Source organism: Asterias amurensis, chromosome 15 (assembly GCF_032118995.1).
Source record: "Asterias amurensis chromosome 15, ASM3211899v1".
Classification (NCBI taxonomy): Eukaryota; Metazoa; Echinodermata; class Asteroidea; order Forcipulatida; family Asteriidae; genus Asterias; species Asterias amurensis.
The window spans coordinates 11,903,134-11,929,843 of NC_092662.1; the positions used below are offsets into that span (position 1 = coordinate 11,903,134).

At 36.7% G+C, this 26,710-nt stretch overlaps 1 protein-coding gene across 2 annotated transcripts in view; it reads left to right on the top strand.

The window, feature by feature from the left end:
* Positions 1-8,935: 8,935 nt before the first annotated feature.
* LOC139948142 (LIM/homeobox protein Lhx3-like) overlaps positions 8,936-26,710 on the top strand; it is a 28,593-nt gene continuing 10,818 nt past the window's right edge. Inside the window, exons 1-2 of one of the 2 annotated variants that reach the window (XM_071946186.1) lie at positions 8,936-9,024; positions 26,377-26,551. In XM_071946186.1, coding sequence (XP_071802287.1) covers positions 8,976-9,024; positions 26,377-26,551 — 224 coding nt within the window. In that variant the 5' untranslated portion in view covers positions 8,936-8,975. Of the gene's footprint in view, positions 9,025-23,310; positions 23,672-26,376; positions 26,552-26,710 lie in introns of those variants that run through there. The other variant, XM_071946185.1, reaches the window with a different exon arrangement.

Genomic DNA, 26,710 nt, shown 5'->3' on the forward strand with positions numbered 1-26,710 from the left:
CGTGTGAGAATTTCTGCTCATTCAGGACAACAAATTGATCTTTATTTAAAGAATGAAAGTTGCATGACAGCCTTTGGTTTACAACTTCCCAATTTGTTTCAGGACATCAAAACATAGAGCATGAATCTTTCAGGTAATAACGAAACTTGTTTATTAAAGTAATCCTTGGAAGAAAGTAATATAATACCAGTCACCAACCCTTGCCAATCTTGCAGTTCAGAACTATACAAAATGATCTCCCGTTACTTGTAGCTGAAATTTAATGAAATCAAATGGAAACACTTAGTTTGCCATTTCAGCGTTTACCGTTATCTATTAAAGACTTATTGACACCAGAGGATTACTTAAATATATAACGAGTGTTGAAAATCTAACATTGAAATCCATTAGAATAAAAGACTTTTTTTCATAGTGGGAGATATGATTATTCTACCCGGCCTTGAGTCGTATGTTTCAACCTTCAAGACCTGATGACGTGCCTTACTTACATCCAACGGGATCAAAACCTATGGATAACGGTAAACTATATTGTACATTTCTATTTAAGTCAGACGTTAACATGAGAATACCAGTTAGCAATTCATTCAACGTGGGATGGAAACATGTTTAATATTACTCGACATTACCACAGCTCATGAGCCCTCGGACTCAAAACTTTGATACTCATTTGATGGGTACAGGCAAGCTGGCCTACATAACTAGCAGAACTATGCATGCATCATTGTCTTTCTTGGAATGAAACAGTACAATGCAAACATTTCATTGCAGATTGTTTGAGAGATTATATCTGTTCCACAAACAGGTTGAAGTATGGGCGGAATGCAATTTGAATTGAGTGTGAAAGTAGAAGCAATTACTGGCAAGATATATATGGTCAAAATGCACATCTGTCAGTAAGCAACCCTAAAAGAAAAATGCCGCAAGAATAAACAATTTAGGGTATTATATATTAATCTTTGTGTTCAAGATCCGTACAAAAAGAAAACAACGAGTGCACAAAGACAAGAATAAAATAATCGCATTAGTATCAAACCATACCTTTCTTCCAACATTTAACCTGCCTGTAATTAATTGAATTTTATGTTATTGTTTGATTGCTTCCTTATATTAAACCGGCGGCTATGGAGCCTTCTGCTTTCATCTGTTTTAGCATTTCTGACAATGTTCTTTTGGTAAGTAGAACTGCCGCTGGAGGTGTGCATAAGGCCCAACACATGCCCAATCTCTACTTGCCTTTGATATTCTCCGTCAATAGCTAATCATAAGAATACGAAGGATTAGTTCAATAATCTTAACATGCCTCGTACGGACTACAAGATAGCACAGTTTACTCTCATATCAAATAGATTTATATCAAACATTATTTATTTTGAGAGAAAACAAAAACAAGTATCTACTTTAAGTTAAAAAAAAATGAATCACTGACAAAACAGGCGAAAGCAAAATACACATTTCAATTTGTGGCCCAATTAATTAGTCAAGAAAAAGGGAAAGGCTTTGACTGGTCGGTCTTTTCTTCAGTGTGCAAACAATAGGGCTACTGATGTGGTCCCTTTAAGAACCATAATGTAACGCGGTGAATAAGTCGTTCTTAACGATTTTGATTTTGAAAAGATGATTGTTCTTGGACATACATCCCGATTAACATAATTGGTGTTGATCATCGGGGCTTTATAAATCATTTTGTAGCCATTCACACATGGATTATTTCGTAAACAATAGTCATAATTAGCAGTTGTTTCCTTCAGATGCACAAAGCTTCCGTTATCAAGTCACACATCACTGCTTCTCTTTGGGGAGAGTGGGACGGCGAACATTATTCCACATTTTGAATTAAGAAATAACCCTGGGTAGGAAACATGCGGTGGCTCAAACGATCGAATTCCTTTGGTGTACCACTTTTATGGCCATTTCACACCCACGTTATTGATAGAACAGTATACGTCGTGCAGGCTGAAATATAGAGAAAGACCCACGGCTGGTTTGAGTATGTGTTTATATCATTAGTAAACCATTTTATTTTATGTTACCCTTTTTGGGGTGTCTATATATACACCTGTGATACAAATATTTTAACTTTGATTTTTACGCAAGACTTAAAGTAAAATCATATCATTTGCACATTTTAAAGGGAATCCCCTTTTATAATTGCAATTAATAATACAAGATGTGTAATGGTCTAGAGCAGAGGTCAAAGGTCACGAATTGAAGTTAATGCTATTGGCAGATTATTTGACTGAATACCACTGATCCTTGAATTAGCCATGAAAAGCTACATAATGGAAGCTATATAAAGAGAACCATTGTAAGGGGCGTGGCATTGTATGATAGAGTTCAACAGAGCGAGACATGAGTGATGATAGTGATTGTTGCTACACGGCCAGCTTCTCATTAATACAACAAATTTATTTGCACAGTGCTCTCAATTAGTATATATGGCATATGCTAATTGCCAAACTCAACATTATAATCTAGCTGTTACCGCTTCAACAATTATTGCAGGAGACGCTTTCTAGCACATTATTTGGTACCAGCTTACCTTGTTATATAAACGAAGCAAGTTCTTTATGAATAAAATGTCGCTACAATCGGTTAAAAAAATAAGCACTTACAAAGGATGATCATAATGATATGAAGAATATTAAAATGTTCCATTAAATATTTACATGATCACCTTTACATGATGACAGTGACCCAGATAGGTCTACCTCCATTTACAGCTTCCCTTTTTGTGGTATTTTTTAAAAGCAAACGAATGTTATTGTGCGACAATCGTATTGTGGTTATACTTAGTCCTCTATCAAATCACCGTTTAGATATGGATATCTCCAAAAAGCACACTCTTGTGTAACTTCTAATTCCTTCGTTTTATTTGCATTAATAATCAAATTAAAATTTATGTTTTCTGCTATTATTTGTTGTAATTGATATGTTATTATGGAATGAGGTCTTGATTTTGAAATACCACAGTATGTTGTAGAACTCCGCCTTGAACTAGCATCCATCACCAATTAGACACATTGTCTAAGATTGACATTCAGATTAATGCATTGTGATCACAAACTTTGCTTCGGTTTTTTTTTAGGCAAAGAAACCTTAACATCAAAGATCAGAAAGGGCTATTTATTACTAGCCTTTACGGTATTTTATGTGCGAGGATCGGCTCGATTCAGGATTCAGTAATCGAGTGTTGTATAGTGTGTTTACTAACGGGCACTATTAGTATTGGTCTTCGGGCTTGAATTGTGTATAATGGTCCGATGCGGGTATAATAGTCCGATGAGGTAAACGTGTACATTCTGCTTAGAAGCATGCAGGTATACATATATTGTGTACATTCTGATAAAAGGAAGGAAGATGGCCCGTTGCAGGTATAACTACATGAGAAGCATGTATAATGGTCCAATGCATGGTATATACTACCTAGATTGTGTACATTCTGCTGAGAAGCATGTATAATGGTCCGATGCGGGTATAATGGTCTGATGCAGGTACACCTATATTGTGTACATTCTGCTGAGAAGTATGTATAATGGTCCGATGCGGGTATAATGGTCCGATGCAGGTATACCTAGATTGTGTACATTCTGCTGAGAAGCATGTTTAATGGTCCGATGCGGGTATAATGGTCCGATGCAGGTATACCTAGATTGTGTACATTCTGCTGAGAAGAATGTATAATGGTCCGATGCGGGTATAATGGTCCGATGCAGGTATACCTAGATTGTGTACATTCTGCGGAGAAGCATGTATAATGATCCGATGTAGATATAACTACGTTGAGACGAATTTGTATGACCCGATGAAGTACACCTAGTTAAGAACCATGGATATGGTCCATTGACAGGTATACTCGTTGGTACATTAACATAAGTCAAAAAAAATCGAAGATATCGGAAGAGTTTGACAAAGAGTTGATGTTAATATATTTCTTATCTACTTGTTTTGTTATGTCTCGATATCAAACGAGAAAAATCCACTATCATAACTGCATCCTTTAAGATACCTCTTCTGAACCTTAGTTCATCACAATGACTTAAGGTCGTTAGACCGTTCGATTTCAACCATCGTATGGCCTGTGGATTTAATATGCTTAAGAACTCTCTATCAAGATATTAGTTGGCATTGTAAGAGCCCTGGCCAGATTTGCAGACAGATGTATACTGTACGGGAACTTGGTTTTTGAAACAGCACATGATGATGTACTTAGCAAATGAAGTTTACAATACAGGAGACATCAGCATATCTTGACCAACGTGCCCGCAAACAGTATGTACGAGAGTAGATGAAACGACATATCGCCCGGCTGGCCGCCCGACCGACCGACCGACCGACCGACCGACCGGCCGGCCGGGCTAGCAGCTTGATTAAAAGGGACCACTGTGTAGTTCTTTTGCACTGTCTTTCTAAAAGATTACACCCGATCCAGCCCCCGCACCTGAGCTCTACTGTACGGAACCTTAATACCGTATTATACTCGCGCTTAAATTAAGAGGAGCCGGTTTCATTTCTAATCACAATAATGACATTTTCGGGGGAGAGTAATCATAGAGCAGGCTACGAGCACGACCGATTTGGGAAAAACTAATCAACTTAATGCGTCTGAGTCAGTGCACGCCGCGCGCCCCTGACTGGATACGCTTAGCAGACCTCGTCGTAAGACCAACCATACAACCTGCCTTGCATTTAATTCCTTCAAGCACAATACAGACAAACATAGGCCACAAAAACACAACAACCACAGTTAGCAGTTATAGCTTTATATAAAATAGCAAAATATGTAGTGAATAACAAGGTTTCATATACCATTCACTTGTACTAAGAGAAAATATGTAGCAGTGTTCGAGTGTAGTTTTAATATGATTTCAATACCACATTAGGGCGAACTAAATTGCGATGATTTTGTTTGAATACGACCGATAAAACACTTCCCTTTTCCTAGTAATTTATAAACACTGTATTATCAAATAAAGGCAGGTTATGTTTCCCCCTTCTTTTATTCTAATTATTGATGAATTGTTTTGCAGTATTCGAGGACGCTTTGTTCAGCATAAAAAATACAAAGTATTTTCTAAGCTGACATTTGTTGACACAATCCTAAGTACCGTATCCTTCATTGACTTGCTACTCCACACAGCACTCTGAATAACCACCACTGCTAGTTGCCTTGACACTCACGGAAACCCTTAGATCCAGGCCTATTCTTGCACAATCCGCATTAACCATGAATAAAGCTAGCCATTTTCTGCAATTAGTATTTTTTTTCGTTGAAAAGAAACCATCTTTGTGCCACTACAAAGCTGTTGCACATACGCCTGCGCAGAGTGTGTTGCTCGCAATCCACCTGACGTCGGCACTTGTACAATGGCCTCATTATTACAAGCTCGGACTGAAGCTGCTCCACAAACAGTCATCGTAATGTTTTATTGCTCTATGACGTGTCCACAAATAATGATAAAAGACAATTCTGATACAAGGTGGACATCATCTAATGAGATCAAAGTTGAAAGCCATCGCTCTTATCATTGTTTTCTAACAAAGTACAATTTTCATGTCTATTCTTTTGTTCTTTATTTCTTGCCAGTTATAAAAGGATGTGTTGCGATGATTTTTTATATTTAGATTCTGTTATTATTTGTCCACACTTTAAGAAGTGATGTAATGAACAGAAAATCACACTTCAGCTTGAAGTCTGGTGAAAGAATGCAAGGGGATCATTAAAGGCAACATTCTTTTCACCGTTTCTGAAATCCTGGCGTCCAAGTGTAACTTGACTAATCAGCAGAACGCAACAAACCCATCTAGTCAGCATTTGGGATACACAATTTCTGTTATGGGAAGTCGGTCAACGACAGTTAAAGGAACACGTTGCCTTGGATCGGTCGAGTTGGTCTTTGAAAAGCGTTTGTAACCGTTTTTTATAAAATGCATATGGGTAGAAAGATGTTGTAAAAGTAGAATACAATGATCCACACAAACATGCCTCGAAATTGCGTGGTTTTCCTTTTACCTTGTCGACTAACACGTCGGCCATTTATGGGGGTCAAAATTTTGACTCCCATAAATGGCCGACCATGTTAGTTCGCACAGTAGAAGGAAAACCACGCAATTTCGAGGCAAACTTGTGTGGATCATTGTATTCTACTTTTAAAACATCTTTCCAACCATATGCATTTTATAAAAAACGGTTACAAACGCTTTTGTTTTGACCAACTTGTCCGATCCAAGGCAACGTGTTCCTTTAAGTCTTTATATCAAAAACATGATTAATCTTATCTCCAACCTATCGATCTGAATGACTATCCCTTTTGAATCGATTAGGTAAAGTTATTGATGGAAGTAGGTTTTACCTTATGGATACGGTCAATATCGGTGTGTTGCTTTGGGCTAAAATCTCTTTGCTTGCTGACAATCAAAGTCTATTTATAATACGAGCATCACTTCAACAAAGTAACCATAAGACCACACCATGTAAGACTCTCACCTGGAAAGCTGGTGGTAGTGTTCAGCCCTTTTTTGTTTCCACAGAATTCTCTTTTACCAAAAGGAAATAAATGACCACCCCATTCCCTGTGAAGTTGTCTAGAACACTTATACAAAAACCAACAAGCCCTTTAATTATATATACCTCAGTCTACCAAGTAAATGTCACGATGCACCTGCACGATTAAAACAATAGGTATTCTCAATCGTTCAAATTATTTAGTGCCATGAATGAATGTCTATTTTTATATTACACTTTGGCGTACACAATATTGGAAAAGAATACGAAAAGGGTTTAAAGAAACGAGCTAATGTCCGTTTCGAGAGTATTTGAAGATCTATTTATTGTAATTACTAACTAATGAAATAAGTGAATCATATTGTATCCATTTAAGATTTAAAGTAATTGTTAAAGTATTTGATAACAACAGTTATACAAAAATATACAGTCTACAATTAGTGGCAATACAATTGTGTTTCTACAATTGGCAAATTTGCTACAGTTGGCAATACAATTGCGTTTCTTTATCTCAAGACGTTCTTCACTGTTAAAGGAACACGTTGCCTTGGATCGGACGAGTTGGTCTTTGAAAAGTGTTTGAAACCGTTTGTTATGAAATGCATATGGTTAGATAGATATTTTAAAAGTAGAATACAATGATCCACACAAGTATCACTCGAAATTGCGTGGTTTTCCTTTTACCTCGTCGACTAACACGTCGGCCATTTATGGGAGTCAAATTTTTGACTCCCATAAATGGCCGACTGAGTTAGTTCGTCAAGTAAAAGGAAAACCACGCAATTTCGAGTCAAATTTGTGTGGATCATTGTATTCTACTTTTAAAACATCTTTCTAACCATATGCATTTTATAACAAACGGTTATAAACGCTTTTTAAAGACCAAGTCGACCGATCCAAGGCAACGTGTTCCTTTAATGTTTTATTTTTCAGTCGCGAGAATCAACTTGAAAGTGTACTTAAAAAAAGGTTTATTTTGACGATTGTAAAAAAAAAAAAAAAAACAAAAAAAAAAAAACAAGATATATCATTTCTCCAAATGTTTGAAGTAAATTACTTTAAAAGTTTTATAAACCATTATTCAAGGGCAACCGATTTTATGTTGTCCATAATATTGGATTGCCTGAAAAAATACATTTCATACAACAGTTTAAACAAATTGACTGTGCAATTGGCTGTACCTGTATCTTGTCCAACCCATATTCATAATATAAAGATTTAAATATTTACCAAAGTCAAGACGGAAGTAAGATTACATTTGATCTGTCTTTATTTGAAACAATATAAAATTAAGTGGCATTATGCAAAATGTGAGAAATCTGAATGTCATGTTTTATACAGTCAAGTTGAAGTCGATTTGACTGTGTACATCCATCCTTCTCAAAATAGACAATGTTACCTTCATTAAATGAGCACTAAACAACATTCAGTAGGAGATGTAAAAAGGCTGATGTCGATGCATTCTTGAGCAGGATAATGAAGGTTTTGTTCCTACTTTGTATGAAATGAAAAGCTGAATGAGCATGCCATGGGATGGTACTTTACTTGATTTCCCATGGCGCCGTCTTAGAAGGTCTAGGATGCTCCTATGTTATTCGGACGGAGGCAACGATTTCCCGTTGTCCGCATTGTGCACCGTGACTTATGCATGCTTCCTAAAAGACTAAATACAGGAACAATGATGGAAGAGAGTGGGACGTTTGATAATCGTAATTCTTATAATAATGATGGTAAATCACGAGGAAAAGGATTACTACACAAAGCTAATGGATAAAATGTTTCATGCATTTTCTTGTTGGTTATACTTGCTTGATCTAAACATACAACAATATATAAACAGTGATTTTCCTTGGCATTTCAACCGTCAAATTTTGCCTGGTTGACTTTCGATGTGGCGTGCAAGGAATGCTAAGAGAGCATAAGGGTCTAAGATCGATCGGGCATCTCTGCTGTTTCCGACTCTCGCCTCTTTAATTGAATCACGTGCATTACCCAAAATTTTCGAGTCCGAAAAGGCCAGTTTATTGCATTACTAAGAAACCCTAGAATTTTAGCGTCACCTAAGTGTTGAGCACTATAACAAGAATGAGAAGAAATGGGAGTTTCATTTCGCTCCGCTTGCCGACATACTCAACCAAAACGGCCCAGACAGACCACGAGGATGGCATGGTAAGCCCGGCATTATCAGAAGAGAGGACGCAAACCATACAGTCAGTCTAAGCCGAACCAATGGGTCGATCCTTACTAACATTGTTGCCTGGCTTATGCATAGTAATGGATGGAGATGCGCGAGCTAGCCCAAATCGTTCTCGTCGCCAATAAATCACCGTTATCCGCGTGCGCACTGCGTTTTGCATCATCTCTGTGTTGGAAGACGCACCCAAACCTTCTCTACCATTCATGCAACCCTCACTGTATTCTCAAGAATTCACAACAAAATTTCTTTCCGGGAAAAATATCTCGTGATCTAACCATGGCGAACTGTAGCACACAAGATATGCTTTACAGTCTCCTCAAGCAAGGTACGTATTCAATATTGCATCATTCAGCCTTTGAATTTTTCATCAAGTGTTTTCATCATTTATCTATTGCTTATTTGTTTGGTCCAAATTAGTTTTTGGCGCACCAAGCAACATATTAGCATGACAGGCCACTTTAGTAAATTGCGATCCCTTTCGCCAATTAGGGTGATGGCGCTGAACTAGCAAGCGGGCAAGGCATTGGATAATACGCTAAAACGCATCAGATATTCAATATGCTAACCTTAATATTGGATTCGGTATGCCAAATTTACTCACTTTGTACGTACACCTCGGAATGATTCGCACGCCACTATGGAGCTAACATCTACACCTCCATGCGCTTCAATACTCGTCTTTCCAACTATATCCTGCATTTTCCTCGGCTTTGCATCAAACTTCTTTACTAGGTAAGACGTAAACCCTTGGACTTGAGTTAACCACGACAGCTTTGTTTCACCGAATTTTGTCTGATCCCTGTTGTCACTTGCAGCATAAAACAATACCTGGATTATTTTCACCATCGCTACCATACCACAGTCATCCTAATCTTCGCAATTGTAAAACTATACCACTATTTTTAACCTAAAATAATTTTACTTAATGGGATTGTGTTTACTATTCTTTTATATCAACTGGTGTATTGGAATCTAAAGTGGCTTTACCTAACTTACCAATTGTGTACACTTTATACTAGTTATTTAATAATATATCACATTCTTCTGAGATGTTGCCTTTCGTTTATTGTACTTGGAAAAGAATATATTAATAACAATTGACAAGTTATTTTGTTTAGACACATCGATGACAATGCGAGATTTAACTTTGAAGAAGAAAGTTGTGATCAGTTGAATATGCAAAATCAAGTAACAACGCTTAAGGAAATTACAAAACATCCTTAGTACGCAAACATAGGAATGGGATCCTGATGCAATAACTCGTATTTCGATACATGACTTGCGACATTTTTAATAAAGAGTTAAAACTATGTGAAAATACAGACGTAAAGCAGTTCCAATAAGTCATAGCGCATTGCATGGAACAATAGAGTTCCATGTGCAGATACTATAAAGTACAACTTTAGGGGTGGGGGGGGGGGCACAAGGAGTACACTGACATGTCTTTTGGGGAGCACTTCTGCCTGAGTTTCCGTATGTCTATTTATGAATCAAGCCCCTATTCAGCACTATTTACTCCATTTACTCTTGGTTTGATAAGATAAATTGTCCTGAATATAAAAGTAAATACACCGCTGCGTGTAAAAAAAATAAAATAAAAAAATAAAAACAGTTTTAAAAACATTGAAATAAGCGTATAAAATGCATTTTATGCAATCTCAAAACTCCATACAGTTTCAAATGAGGATACCCGGGGGATGGTTGTGGTGGGAATATGCCCTCCCCTATCTTTATATAGTTACGGCACTGAAGGAAACAAGCTTTTCTCAGCAGACTGGTCTGTTGTCTGCTTCGTTTGAACTCCTGTATCTTTCTCACAGTGTCCATTCCCAAGTATTTCTCAAAGTCTAGGAATCAAAGTGTCTTTTTATTAATTTGAAACAAACAAAATTAAGGGAACTCTACTGCGTCCAGTAATCTCATTTTTAACATTAACTTTGTTCATTATTGCACTGAAATAATCTGTTGAAGTAAGGACATTATCATAGAATACAGGATTATTATTTGCCGTTTGGAGTTTGAATTACATGGTGGTTTTAAAAACATAACAAGGTATAAAAATATTGACAAATAAGATCACTTAAATCACACCGAAGTCTTCACACCTATTAAACTTTATGATGATGTCCAGAGAAGGTTAAAGAGGATTGTGTGGAATATCATAAGGGAACCATTACAGAGACGCATTGTTGTGATGGGATGTACTCAGCAAACACGTGTTTGTAAATGTGCTTGAATTTGGCTTTATACAAAGTGTGATGTGATAACTACCACCTTTTATTTCTCCGATGGGTCTCATTGTTAGTACACTGGCTCATATAACTCCACGTTCATCAACTGGTCACTTTAAATTAACTACTTGTAAAATGAATGTTACTGAATAAGTTAAAGTAACTATTCTTACAATTATTTACTTTTTAATAACAGTTGAAGTGCCTTGTGATGCTAAACCACGACTTGATGTAATACGGTTGTGTGTGTGTGGGTGGGGGTGTGTGTGTTTGAAAATTATGTTTTAATGTTTTTTGTTTGTTTTTTGGGTGGGGCAGGCGGGGGGGTGGGCTCATGTTACGTTGTCAATGGGTTGTAGGTACACTATAGTTCAAGCTGGTCCAATAATTTGATATACGCTACATTGTTCGTAGAATTCCAATAATAAGTATCCAGCAAAACAGCGATGTTTTCTTTTGTATCTGAACACAAGCTCAATCACAGATTCAGTTGTATGGATATTCTAGTGTCGTCAGCGTGTATACAGAAAGAAATACAATAAACCAACCTGTGTAACTAATACAACACATAAATATGAACAATAAACTTTGCATTAAAATACAGGTACGTAGCGACTTACTGACTGAACATGTACCATTGTTTAAATATTATGGCCATGTTTTCTTTTTGTTTTGTTCCAAACCATTCTAAAAAAAAGTTGTTTTTTTGCGAGCCAACTTATGAATTATTAGGAGTAGGTGCATGGGTTGGAATGTTGATCAGATTGACTCTTGGTCTACATTATTCTACTTCCATGTCTGTTATCAAACAGATGCTTGTATAGTGTACGAGGATTAGGCAAGTGATGCAGAAGTAGGCGATACCCCATGGTGCGCATGTAGTGCAACGGTTGGCCATACCGTACTACACATGGCACCCGTCGTACCATCAACTGCGCTCCCCGTCAAAGATACCGCCACACACGGTCTCAAATCACGGCTACACATATTTCTTCCCACCATCAGTGTGAACAGGGTGTCGCCTTAGTCGACTTTTTCGGTTCAAGAGAGCCGACTTTATCCCGCATTCGATCGCGACCTGCTTTGATACAAAAGAGCGCCAGTCAGTGGCACTTTCCTTTGTACAAATCGCATTATGAGCTGCATAATCGGCAGAAAAAAAAGTGTTACGCTCAATTCAATATTGAACCATTGGCCTATATATGCGGTAAACCTGTAAAGAAGAGCGTATTGTGTAGACAAGTAATCTATAGGTTTTCAAGAGCTGTAAGAATCAGTGCTGACTTGACAATACATCTATATGAGCCCATTAACTATGAATAATTGATTGATCTGGAATGTACTACTTACTTCTCAGTGCTATTGGAATGCGTTTATTTTATTGACTGACTACGACAATTAGCCTAACAAGACTTAACTGGGCCTATCAAGCACAATGCATTGCGAACCATAGACAAAACATTATTGCTGATACGCCCAATGGTAGAAAGTGTCCTTTGCAAACTGATAATTACATTATGCTGGTTTGTCTGCCATATGTTTGTATTGCGTTATGCATGTCGTCTTTGTTTTCTAGATCGATTTATTGACACCAATCTCCCCTCAACCCGATCACAAAATTCATTGGGAGTTTGTAATAATTTGCATTTACTCTACTGTTATCTGTCATATTGTACCAGTTACCAGTTCTTCCCCGCCTCTTCCCTAATTTACACATCCATAATGTTTGATAGTCAATGTATTTTATACTTGAAAACTAGAAGAATCCTAACGATAAGAAAAGAACAAACGTCAACCACAAGAATTGTATTTCCCTTGCTACAGTGCTGACATGATTGAGGTTCTAGTTTCACATACGGCCGATGAAATCATTTGTGTATCGTGATTTCAGACCAGCTTTGATGCTTGAAGGCTAGAATGTCTTCAGCGTTTTGCAGGCTACCCCTCTATCTTTAATCATCAGGCTACCCCTCTATCTTTAATCATCGGAAGTAAGATTATCACCACACCAATACCAAAGTGGCGATGAAACTATATAGCTCTGCCTAAAAAACTCGCTTATAGAGGTACTGCCATGCGCCCATAGCATTCTCACTTTGTTTTCGTTTGAGTTTTTTTCTCAGATTTTGTTTTTGCAAGATCCATTAGCGTAATGACACAGTGAATGACAGTTGAGACAGGCGGCTTTACCGCAACCGGCACACAGGGCAAGTCAATCCATGGCTGTAAACAGTTATGCAAAAGTCAGGCCTGTTAAAACAAAGACAGCGATTTACTCATGTCGAGTACTGGAAACGCACGCGTACACGTGTTAGCGTTTATACGGCTGGCCTTAGCACCCACAGTGTGGTGGTTTGCTGGCTGACCACACAACGGACATCGCACCAATAATAGTTCTTATAGATTAACAGGCACGAATAAGGCTGATGGCCTCTGAAATCGTGTCAGAGTCAGACCAGGAATTTCTGTTAATAAAACAAAAATAAAAAAGGAATTGAAATTCGCAATCTGCTATTACAATGACATGCTTGTTGATAGAAAATGTTGACAATAATTTATGCAGATCCAAACAATGAGCCATTCATTCACGTTTTCCATTTATTTTATTTTTGCAGACAATTGTTTAAGTGTTATGATTTCATATATTAATTGTTAAGCAAAAGAACATTCATTACTTTTTGATACAACAAACAAATCAAAGTTTCAACAAACTCAGTGGTCATGTTTTAGTGAAAAGGCAACAAAGAAGAAACAGTCCAAGACTTGACAAGAATTTAGGACACGTTTTTATCGGTTTATTTAAATTGCGCCAATCCAATGAAGTGACGGTGACCTGTAGGCTTGTGAATGCTTTATGTTTGACTGTAACGTTACCTCAGACGGTATTCCGGGATTGTATATACCGGGAAGAACTTTAGAATAATTTACATTTTAAATCATTTGTGGATAATAATTACCCTACTTTGTGTTCCCTAGGATGGCTCAAGGAACCCTAGATCACTTACAACCTTTTGTCGACATTCATTTTCTACTCACCTAGGCCTAACAATCACATTGGATATGTAGGCCGTGGTTATATCCGCGCTTTCATTTCGATAAAAGTTACACAAAAAGGTTTCTCTATGATACCCGACAGGTAGTTATGTCCTCCTGATTGAAACACCTTAATGAGTTTGTGTGTATTTATGATTTTCGTTTGATTAGCCATTAACATTAATGGTTGATTATTCAACCATTTTGGTATTACTTGAACTACCCTCTAGATTGCCGTCAGTGGGAGTCTCTCTGTTACAATTTCTATTCGCTTTGCCAATTCGGACCGTTTTCTTACCTTGTGATTTTCTTCCCATTTCGCCAAGTAACGCATCAAGTCTGCCAACACATTCTCGCTGAACGTTGCCCAAATCGAATTAACTTAGGAGGCATCGAGACAATATTGGGCAAATTAGATTAGTGCCGCCGTAGTCCACATACAAGCCCGTGCGATAGCGATGTTTGCTCGAGTCTGTGCGGATCGCTATTCACAGTTTTACTCAATCACTCCCTGACTGTAGGGTCAACACTCAGAGTCTTTATTGTTAAGACAAACACTTTGCTTCTCGTTTAATTTTGGTTTTTGTTTCAAGGATAGCGTTTGGCAAAACTAGACATCTATGACCGAAATGTACACCGTACTTGTTTATGGAAAAGGAATTCGCATTTTGTTATAATGCATCGTTCAAGCAGCAACAAGGCAATTGTGAATGTTCAGCGTTGTTGAGAACGAATTCAAAGACTAAGCGGTAAATCAATCTGAACAATGTTAGATCAGCATTACGTAGGAGGATCATAAAATATGTCCATATAAATGGAGGTTCATTTGGAGATATATCTTGAAAGTAACCATGACCACGGGTTTTTAAAAAGTTTCTTTGTGAGGTGTATTTTTCTCAAAAAAAAAAAAAAAAAAAAGTGACACAAAATGAAGACGAGTTGCGTGAAGACAGTTGTATCACACACCATTGCAAACACATCATGTACACCACGCACATTGTTTGTCAATAAGATAGACACAATAACGCCCAGTTGCGTTTCTTATTTGTTATTGATGGGCAAATTAGATTATTTATTACTTGAAAGCAAACATACCTTTTCTGTGTTCGATTTGACTTCGCAATCACATTAACTAATATTACCGAAAATAATCTGAACAGGTTAGTGTTAGAACGAATTATCCATTGAAGGCACTGGACGCTGTTTAAAATACTCAAAATAATTGTTAGCATAAAAACTGACTTGGTAACGAGCATTTGAGAGCTGTTGATAGTATAAAATGTTATGAGAAACGGCTCCCTCTGAAATAACTTAGTTTTTGAGAAAGAAGTAATTTCTTACTAAAAATTTTGAGACCTCAGCTGAGGTCTGAAATTCAAGCATCTGAAAGCAAACAACTGTGCGACAAGGTTTTTTTCATGTATTACGTTCATATTGACCAATCAGGACTCAGGAAGTAGATGTAATGACTTATGGACGGAACATAGGCCTAGTTCGTAGTACATAAAAACTAAACAATATAGACCAGTTTTAGTTAACATGATCCACCTCTGGGTCACTATAACAGCTCAAACCAAAAATACCGAACAATTGAAGGAAACAATACGAGAAATATGAAAAATACAACAAACAATAAACAAGTACACAATATCAACAAAAACATAAACTCAAAACATACCTTTTACGTGTGTCGTTTCTTTTTTCACTATGTTTTGAAACAATAGTTAGCATAAAATTATATGCATTTTCATTTATTGTTATTTCTACCTTTCTTGGAGTCGTACAATCAAATAACTCTTGGAATTTAAACATCACAATCAACGGAATTACTCGGTTAGAACATAGAGCAATGACCAGCCACCAAACCAAGGGAAACAGTAGGTTTGGCTTCCAATGTAGCCTCAAGATGCGTCCCGTGTTCTTGTCTGCATCAAACCATGGAATTAAAGCACACCACATCTAGCACACTACTAATATAGAAGGGACTAATTACAGCAAGTTTTCAGTGGACTCACAAACAAGCGTGCTTGGTTTGAGAGATGGGGTGGTTTTGAAATACTAAATAATCTTTCTTTTTTTTCTTCAGTAATAATGCAATAGTTGTATATTTAGAGGTCTATCTTCGTGATAAACTCTGACATAGAATATGTTGCATGGATGATTCCAAAAGCCAGTTTAGATCCGTCATTGGCCGAATAAATAATAACAAATAATAATAATGATCCGTTTAGAACATGAGGAGGTCGAGCCGTCCATCCAATGCAGCAAGCTCTGTATCAACCATGTCAATTCACATGTTATAGATCAACGTAGTAAACGCTATTTGAACCTAAACCCCGAGCTGAGAGTGGGATGTGTTGATTAGGAATCGTTATACTGGATAACAACGCATAACAACGCATACGCATCACAACAAAATATTTCGCTTTGTTAAGCCTATTTTCTCTCTCATCTTAAAAACTGAAGCTTTCCGCGATAAAATGGAACCATAAAACCCTAAACCAGAGTGATTTATAGACAAATATCACAGGGTTATGTTAATGAGAAACCTGTTCAAAAGAATGGAACTTAGGCCCACCTGTTTAAAGCCATTATACCCTTTCGGGACAGATACAAAAAAAGGTTCACAGATTTACAAATAATTTTCAGGGTTTACAGAAGGTAATGGTGAAAGACTTCTCTTGAAATATTGTTCCATGAAATGCTTTACTTTTTGAAAAAACATTAAAACAATATAAATTCTCGTTAGCGAGAATTACGGATTTATTTTAAACACATGTCATGACACGGCGAAACGCGCGGAAACAAGAATGGGTTTTCCCGTTATTTTCTCCCGACTCCGATGACCGATTGAACCTAAATTCTCACAGGTTTGTTATTTTTAGAATATTAGTTGTGATACACGAAGTGTGGGACTTGGACAATACTGTTTACCGAAAGTGTATAATGGCTTTAAAATAAAGTGTGCAAATGAAAGGGTTGTGGTTTTATTTGTACACTCTAGGAAGAGCTTCTTATTGGCTTTCTAAGTTTGGATGTAAGACTCAGATGCGTGTTTCTCAAGACCATTGCTTATGGTTGGCCTTTTATCATGAGAGATTGTTATTCAACACTTTTTTAAAAGTATTGATCATGTGACTGTGTATAAAATGAATAACGTTTTTGTTGATAGTATTTACGATTATCTTTCATTTAACAACTGTCCATCATTATATTAAATCGTCAATCATTAGTTAATGAATTATTTATCATTGATAAGCAGTTGTTTTATTGATAAGCAGTTGTTTTCTCTTAATATAAAAAAAAAAAAAATCTGAAAAGCATACGGACCTTGCGGTGATATACGCTATAATGGGACCAGTCATATTAATTTCTCCACGACGAACAGGAAAACAACAAAGTTATTCCTCATGCAAATAACACTGTGCACCAGAGATAGGAACGCGCTGATCACTTTCCATATAATTTGAGCCCTCGCATTTGACATATTATTATTGTTGCAAGGTCCAGGCATTTTATTTTTGTTATGAAAGAATTTCCAATCAATCTGTACGATGTCCTTGGCTGTAACAGTTTCTGCTGAAATGCTGTACCGCTGCATATAAATCATGATTTCGACACACAGCTGATGCAGCTAAAGAAGTTGTGATGTAAACCATGTAATAGTTCTGAACGATATAAGGTCTACCCATCACAACGTAGCTGTTGAGTTGCAATTGTTGAACATTGGCTATTGTATATTGTGTCATATGGGCCACATGATCGGTGAAGATAACCACACCTCATGCGTCCTAGCTGATCACAAGGTGTTGCAATAAAATGGACTTGTGTTGGCAATGCCTACAGCATTTATTATGTACAGTTAATGTCCTCGATTGATTATGCCTTGATTAGGGCATGAACCCAATACAAGGCAAAGCTTTGGACATAGGCAAGCTACGCGCAAGCCTGGAGCGAGTCGACCAAACTCCCACAGTGGCCGCTTCTGGTAGCTGTCTCCTTAATTGCCTAATTTTGTTGGCGGTCGGTGATTGAAACATGCTCGCTCTGCAGTACCCACGAATACCAGACCAGTCAGCTCTACGTACAGCAACCTGTTTGATTGAGTTGATGTCCGGTACCAGAGGATAAGATGAGGTTGTCTTATGGGACGCAGACGTTTTCAATACAAATGTGTTATTATAACCAGGGTTATCTGGGGCTTCAAACGAGTTAATTATCTTATATGCATACGAGTACCTGACCAGATTTGGGGCAACATTTATGGTCAAAGAAACAATTAAATCACAAATATATTTTTTCCTGTGGTCCAAAAACTGTTTAACTTTCGTTTGAGATAATGAGCGACAATTCTGTAACCGAATGGTAATTAATTAGTAATAGTTAGATTAAGGTGCAAATCAGTTATTGTTGCACCTTCATAATGTAATATTACCAGCAGTAACAGTTTCATGTATGTCGTGCATTGTGCACCATTTTCATGTATTTTACGTTTTGAAACGGCGTTATCTTTCAAATCATCCGGAGAATTAATGAGCAATGCAACCTTAAATCCAAAGTTTCTTTGCGTTTTGAACACTTCGACATTTTGAAGCCAAACTGTGACTTTGGTTCAGCTAGATTGTTTTGTTTTGTCGTCTTCACACAATTATTCTTAGGTCAAAATAATATTGATATGTTTGATTGGCCAATAAATAATTTCTAGTTCATACTCAATAGCGGCAGACTGTGCAGAAACGTCACATCGCAGGGAACGATCCAAGACAGACAGACAGACAGACAGACAACATAATCAGGAGATCTTGCACAAAGTCTCACACAGTAAAAAATCTACTTTTTCCTACTCTATTGTAATATTTGGTATAGTTTATCAATTGAATTGACTCATGTCTCAGTAAAACGTTCGTCTGTCGTCTTTGTAAATTTTTCTTGACACGTGTAACGTACGTCTAGTGTCTATCTAAACTTTCTTAAAGACACTGGGTACCTTTGGTAATTGTCATTGAACTCAATTGGACGTCGAAGTTGCGGCATACTAATGAAAAAAACACCGTTGTCACACGAAGTTGTGTGCTTTCAGATAATTGATTTCAAGACATCAAAATCTAATTATGAGGTCTCGAAATCAAAATTCAAATATTTAAGTAGAAAATTACTTCGTTCTCGAAAACTACGTTACTTCAGAGGGAGCCGTTTCTCACAAAGTTTTATACCATCAACAGCTCTCCATTGCTTGTTTCATGCTACCAATTATTTTGAGTAGTTATCCAATAGTGTCCAGTGCCTTTAACCACTGGTCAAAATAGGGTTATGGAGAGGTAAAAGTAATGTGCTTTAAAATAGATAAATGTGATGACCATTGACCATTGCCGGTCTGAGTACAACCCATATATGCCACTAAGAAAACATCTGTCTTGTAACAAGAATGTGTTCAACATGTTCGTATAATACTATACCATTCAGGACAAGATGTATGTTATTTTATGAAATAATCAGATTAATATTGTTCATGTACTAACTATCATTATGATGGTACTTTAATAATAATAATCTGTTCAATTTTGATGGTGTGTTATAATGATTACAAGTGATTTTTTTAATGATTAATCCTACAGCATTTATGCTATACCGGTACCGAAACAGTTAGTAGTATACGGCTGGCATTATAAGGATATATAGGGAAATAGACTTGAAAAGCGAAGTCACGACTCAAGGCAACGTTAATGGTTTCTACCAACAAGGATTTATTAGGAAAAACGTGAAGTCTTAAACAATATTTTAAAAAAATGCAATAGGCCTGCTTTTATACTAATTGGACGCGCATGGATGCACACTGGACATGCACACAACAACAGTGCACTGTAGACATAGAACAAACATGGAGATAGATTTTATTGAACCTGCATTTCAGGTAACTAAGGGGCGGTTCTATAGAGTTGACTCCGGCCTAATGCAAGGGGTGCGTAGCTGACTATAGTCATGTGTTCACAGTATTGCGCCGCAAACAATTGTAAAAATACGACTTAATTGACAAAATCCTTTTTTAAGAATGCCAAAGTTACTTTCTACAGTTTATAGTCAATTTATTCAATGACAATTATAATTTTATGCATCCCATTTTAATTGTATATTTGTTTGTTTCTATTTATATGTTTGTTTATTGTTAGACGTATTGTTATCTTTTATTTTTAATTATTGTGTCTTCTCTTGCTTAAGTTCTACTGCTTCATTTAGCCACCACACCAACAACAAACAAACAGTTTTTTTTTACTAACCTGTTTTGTTCTCTTTTGTGGAATTATGTTACTCCGTTTATTCAACAACAACAACTGTTACACCAACGTATAGTCAATCTTATTTTCATTAAAGTCCATAATAAAGGAGTGATGTTACATAACGCATACGACTAACAGGAGTCACAGAGAATAAATCATTATTAAAAATTAAAAATACATACAAATTTAGCGTCACATAATCACGCTGGAGAAATAAGACACTGAACAAATGACAAGGCTGCATCAAACGTGAACAATGCAACGCTTGATCAAACCTGACTTCATCATTAATGGTGAAACAAACCGCATTATTAATAGTGTTAAAAGTGTCGACAGAATTTATGAATAACTGTTAAACTTGTTGAAACATTCCAAGTCGGTCCAATTAGTTCAGCTATCATTGACAACCTAAACCAGTTTCAATTCATATTTATTTGTACTGAATTATTTTATTGAGTTATTTCTTGTGGTTGTCTTCAGTCCCCAAAGCTCTCCATGACATTATGACAATGAAGACATATAACCATTCTTATAGACATATTATGAAAACTACACCCACAGATTCAAATGGCAGGTACGGAAATCTGCAAGGCTTCGACATGTTATACAACAATACAATAAAACAATACAAATACGTTGCGCTGGAGAAACCTGACAATGGACATGCATGAACAATTTATATACGAGGTTATTGATAACATTAATGACATACAATGCACACCTTGGATATATACACCTGATATAGGAGTGATGTGCTTATTGGTAAGGCTACATAATGCACATGTGTTGTAATACAGTGAAGGGACAAAGCAAACCTGGGGACGAGGTTGATAACCATACTTTTATGCTTTCCCTATTAACTAGTATTATTCGATATGTGTTATTTCTAATGTCAAGTATGTTTGAATAAGGCATTACCGCGATGCGAACATTTCCTTGCATAACCTTCTTGATGTATCACATGATTTTCTTATCCAGTTTCAGATAAATCAAAACACTAATAAACATGTCTCAAAACAAAGCTCGTAATAATATGCCAGTTAGAATCACAATGTCTTTACAATGAAGGGGGAGGGAGTACGTCAATCTATGTGCAGTTTGTTTGTCAGTTACGTTTGTTCATTGTAGTCTACGGCTTATTGTCTTTTTTAATCATGCAAGCCTGTGTGACAACACCGTCATGTCGTTATCCATGCAGATATAATTTGGGCAGTCTTGCGGTTTCGGTTACTTCTAAACTTTCATAATAACTTTCTTAAATAAAAATGTAGTTTGAGTTTATTATGTAGTATTGACTAAAGTCAGTTTTGCAATCACCTTTTCGTATCGTAAACTGTAATAACTTAAAAGAACATTTTGCCATTTTGTGAAGTGAAACCTCTTCCTTGAATTCGTTTTCTCCATCTCGAGAACGACACTTGTCCGAGGGACAATCACACTTAAGTGTTTTTTCCCCTAGTGCTTGTAGTATGAAGTGACAAATCAACATTTACCTAGCTATCGTGATATGGGGTTAAAGTCTACAATACATCGACTATCGGAACAATAGTTGGTCTACTTTCCAACCTTGATTGTGACAATCTGATCACAAACCAAGAGCTAAACGTGTCTACCATTAACGTCAGTGTGAGTTTAAATCGTGCAGGATAACATCCTACATCTTGCTACTCAAATGATCTTGGAAAGCCCTCTGTGCACAGCCCTGCAAGAAGTGTAAGAACGAGAGTCGGGTAGACGGTACTAAGATAAGAACCAGTAGTTGAATCTTGCCCCCAAAAAAACAAAAATTAGGTTTGAACATGGCCTGCAACTCTGTATGAAGCCCTCAAACGAAAGAAAAAGCCTGCACTGTAAATCATTTGATTTTTAATTAGCTAATTGCAGAGGCACTTTGTCATGTACACGTGATTGTAAGGAGGCTCCAGTGTAGCACATCATGAGCGTATACCGCCTCAATCGCTCACTAGTCCAGCATAGTCTCTGCATGGCTAGGCAGCTGGCTAATTTACCAAAAGTGGTTGCTCACATGCATACGCCAAAACTGCCAGTTTCTTAGCACATGAAAAATTAAAGAAACATAAAACCAATTTCCCAGGGGCATCGACGTTTTTGCGACATCATTAAGAAGAAAGCAAGGAAAACCATCAATAGATGTCACGAGAACAATCTCTTCAGTACTGCTTTGTGTCTAATGTGCAATGTTCGCAATTTTGTTGTTGGCATTGTTGATTAATTATTGCACGTATTCTGCAATATAGACATATTTGTATTGCTCACTGTATCTATCTATATATCTAGATATCTATCTAGATATCTGTATATCCATCTATTATCAAGGTATAGTCATATACACCATTTGAAAATATTGTTTATAGCAATATGGAAACATTAACGCAAGGTAAAATGTCTTAAGCTGTTAAAACCGCAATCTCACTGCAAACATCAACCAAAACATGTTTCAAGAATTGTTTTAACATTGAAAGGGTCTGAATGTAACTATTTCATTCTTGGTTTCACATTAACGACATAACCAATGGTTCTGTTGAAGATTCCACGCGCAAAGGCAAAGAGGACCATTTGCCCGTTATATTTGTTATCATTAACTGTTTTATCTCTATTAATAGGCCATAGGCCTTCCAAATGCAAACTATAGTACTGATATTCTTGATGTTTTATATAACGTCATAAATTAAGGGCAGAAGAAGACCACTTAAGATTGTCATTGATATTTTAATACTAATATCGACGTTTGTTCAAGTTAAAACACAGTGAATTTGGGGTTCTCATATAATATTGAAATATTGAGAATTATTACAAAAATTGGAAGAAAAAAGTTTACTATGATGTTTATGTATTCAGTTTGTCATTAAGGGCCTGCAATCTTTCTGATTGGCCTAAACCAATAACTCACCACGCCTATTTGTCAAGAAAGCATAGAATGAAGAGGAGGTGCTTTAGTCGTGTGACTAGTTATTAAAACTCCGTGGTCCAATGAGACTGTACGTGCCGTACTGCCCGGCCATCAAAAGCCGTCTCTATTCACTCCGTCTGTCACAGGCGAACTAAGCCTGGCAAGCGAGGCACGTGGCTCACTGGGCGCTCAGCATATCAACAACAGCGCAGTTTGTGTTGGTTAGAAGAGGTTCGCTGGGATCACAACCAATCTAGCGGGCGTAGGACAGAGACGCACTCATTGGCTCGGACTGACTCCAAAACACCAAGGCCAACTTGTACTTTGCCTGTCACCCTTTCTCACCTAGTTGAATCCTAGGAGGCAGTAGGTCGGGACCGGTTTGTGGCTTCAGTGTGACGTGGATTCTGGGCAGTATCATGAAAAGAGATTCCGCAGTAGATTTCGATTTAGTAACGGGCGTACTCAACACGATGTCACTCGCTCCGGACTTCGGTTACACAAAAGACTTTTCATTCTGCCGTAAGTTAAACTTTTGAATTGGAATAGGATTACAAGAACCTACTTTTGATGCACGTTCAAACTTTCAAAAAGTCAGTTTTATTACATTTCACTTCATCGGGTGAACTGTTTTGACGTTGAGTTGTGTTTGTAAATGTTTAATCAAAGTGTTTATAAATTGGATTTTACAAGTGACTAATGTGATCAATTTCATTATCCTTTTTCATTTGACATTGATTAGCATCTACCACTTATATCTGTCCATTCTATTATTGATTAGATTATAATATTAATCCGGCTGACGCTTTGGTGTTATTCTGTGCTTGTGTTTTTTCTTTCTTTGGGATCCCTTATAAAGTAACGAACCAATAGTCATGTTTTGCCTTTTCATTTGAGCGTTTTAAATGAATTTTTGTTTCAGATTATCAATTAATTTGCACCATTGATTGTCAATTGTTTTATCAAGGAGAGACTGCTAGATTATATTCATGAATATAAACGATACATAGTTGACGTTGATTTGTCTATGGCTCGCACCTTGACCAACAACAAAGAAACAAGTGAAACTATCTAACTTTTTTAATCTACTTCTTTTTGGGGTATTGATTATTAAGATGAAAAGAAAGCTATTTTCTGTCGTGCAATAACTTCCTAATGTCACTTCCTATTTGTTCTTAGTCGACTTAACAGCATCCATTGATGTCAAACGTTTCGTAATAATGATTTTGTAAAGTAATTCTCGTATGTTTTCTCATTACATAAAGCCATTTAGCGAACGGTTTCTACTTCAATAGATGACAAAGGTCAATCAATTAATTAGTTTGTAAGTTTGTTCTGCCCGTAGTTTAAATCGGTCCATCTCGATGTGTGCATTTCTCAAAATGTTTTGATGTAAAAATCAGCCACTCCGAAAGAATGGTATATCCGTTGTGATTCTTGTGATGGTATTGACCAACATACTCGCCTGTGGGGCATGCATGTACATGTACCTACAATATGCTTACTAATAAGCCTCGTTGTTATGACAACATACAATTCACTATTTCATTGTTCAGCTCCCATGAAACAACACAATAGCTATGCAAAAAAACTCTCTCACGACGAGTGCAATGGAAGTTCACCGATTGTAGACATTCTCACTAATTATATTTCCGTTAGAACAAATCTCTTACAGTCTTCTTTTGCAATCGACATTCAGATCAATTTGGGTTTATACAAACAAAGAAACAAATAACAAAGCAATCATTTCTAAGCTGGATCTATAATAAACGAATTATGACATAACACCAAAGAAAGAAACAAGTAAGCAGAATCTTCGTTTAATCGGTTAGCAGATTAAGACGTAATTTTTCTACCCAAGTTTTTTATTTTATTTTTATATCATTGACCATCAGAAAATGGTTGCTATCGTATGTCACCAAATGACACTTGGAGAAATAATACAACGTTGGGAAGCAACTCATCGAGAAAGGATTTGTGTTTTTAATAATTGATTATGTAGTAAATTTGAATTATTTAAATCTCGTTCTCATTTTTTACCATAGTGTGTGATCCTTCATAGCACCACACTAACACATCACCATTCGCTCTATGACTGCCTCGGCCACGCCTCTCACTGAGCGTCATTTCAATTAACAAGGAATAAATTTGCCGTTTTCACATTAAAACACATTATTGTCCCAAAAGTAGAGCATTTATCTGTAGGCAAACCCTGCAACCGTGCTCTCGGTTGAACTGTGTAACAGATTCAGCCATGAATCACAACTGCAAACAGGAAAACGACACTTCTAATTTGGATAAATTGTTAAATTTATTAAGCGAATGGGTAATTGGGTTAGCATGGGTTGTAAAAAATCGCGCGTGGCTGTACTTGTGTGAAATGAGCGTTATATGATAGCACAATGGTGTATTACGCCACAAAGGTGGAGGCAATATCTTGTGTGGTCAATTGGGACAGCACTTTTTATGTTTTTTTTTTTTTACAGTGTTGCTGTTTTAAACGCCTGGTAAACACGTCCAATGGAAACATAACATCGACGATTTCAAATTTGAATCGATTTATTTAATATAAATGTTTAATTTTAATAAGTCAATTGATTGTTTTTGTATGAGCTGTTTTGTGGTTGTTATTTTTGTCTGTACTGTTTGATGAGCGTTCATCCCTTTGTAGTTATGTGTGTTTATTGTTTCTTTGTTCGGTTTTATGACATTTACACTTTCATTCACAATGCACGTATAGTAACATCAGAATTTTTGGTATATATTTTATCAAAATAATTTGACTAGTTACCCATGATCTGTTATTATTCGTTGTAGTGCAAATGGTATGCTCTTGTTGAAAGCACCGTTACAGCATAGATCTTGATGTTAAATCTAGGCGGCGATGCCTGCTCGCAACGCTTCGCAAACATGCGCTCTTTGCGCCCTGCACTACAATGCTTCTGTTTATGTCGCCGTTATTCCTCATTATCTTAAATATAATAACATAAAAAACATATAGTTTTGTAAAGGAATAAATAATCTTAGACTTGAAGTTACAAATAATTACAATAAATGACTGTTTGGCTAAAATTTCGTTGACGCCCTATGAAGAAGGATCTCGAGCGTCAGCTTGATTGTGCGCCCTGTTGTAGCTACCTACGGCAGACATGCATGAGAGAACTACGCCGTATTGTACGATTAAAACAAACCACTTCAAACGGCATTTTGATTTTGTGTCCTTACAGAGAGTGTTCCTAAATGTGCGGGGTGTGACCAATCTATTCTAGATAGATTTATTCTGAAGGTCCAAGATCGTTCATGGCATGCCAAATGCTTGAAGTGTGTGGACTGCCAGGTACAACTCAACGAGAGATGTTTTACAAGGGGAGGGCAACTATTCTGTAAAGAAGACTTCTTCAAGTAAGTGGAAAGCTCTTCCTTGTTCTCTTTAAATCTCACCATTAAATTGCATCTTAACAATTGTAATGTTCTAAATGTGTGTTTTGTTAATTTGATTTACATCCATATGTATTATCTTTACATGTATGATGAAAATAATAACACAAACTAATGAGATTG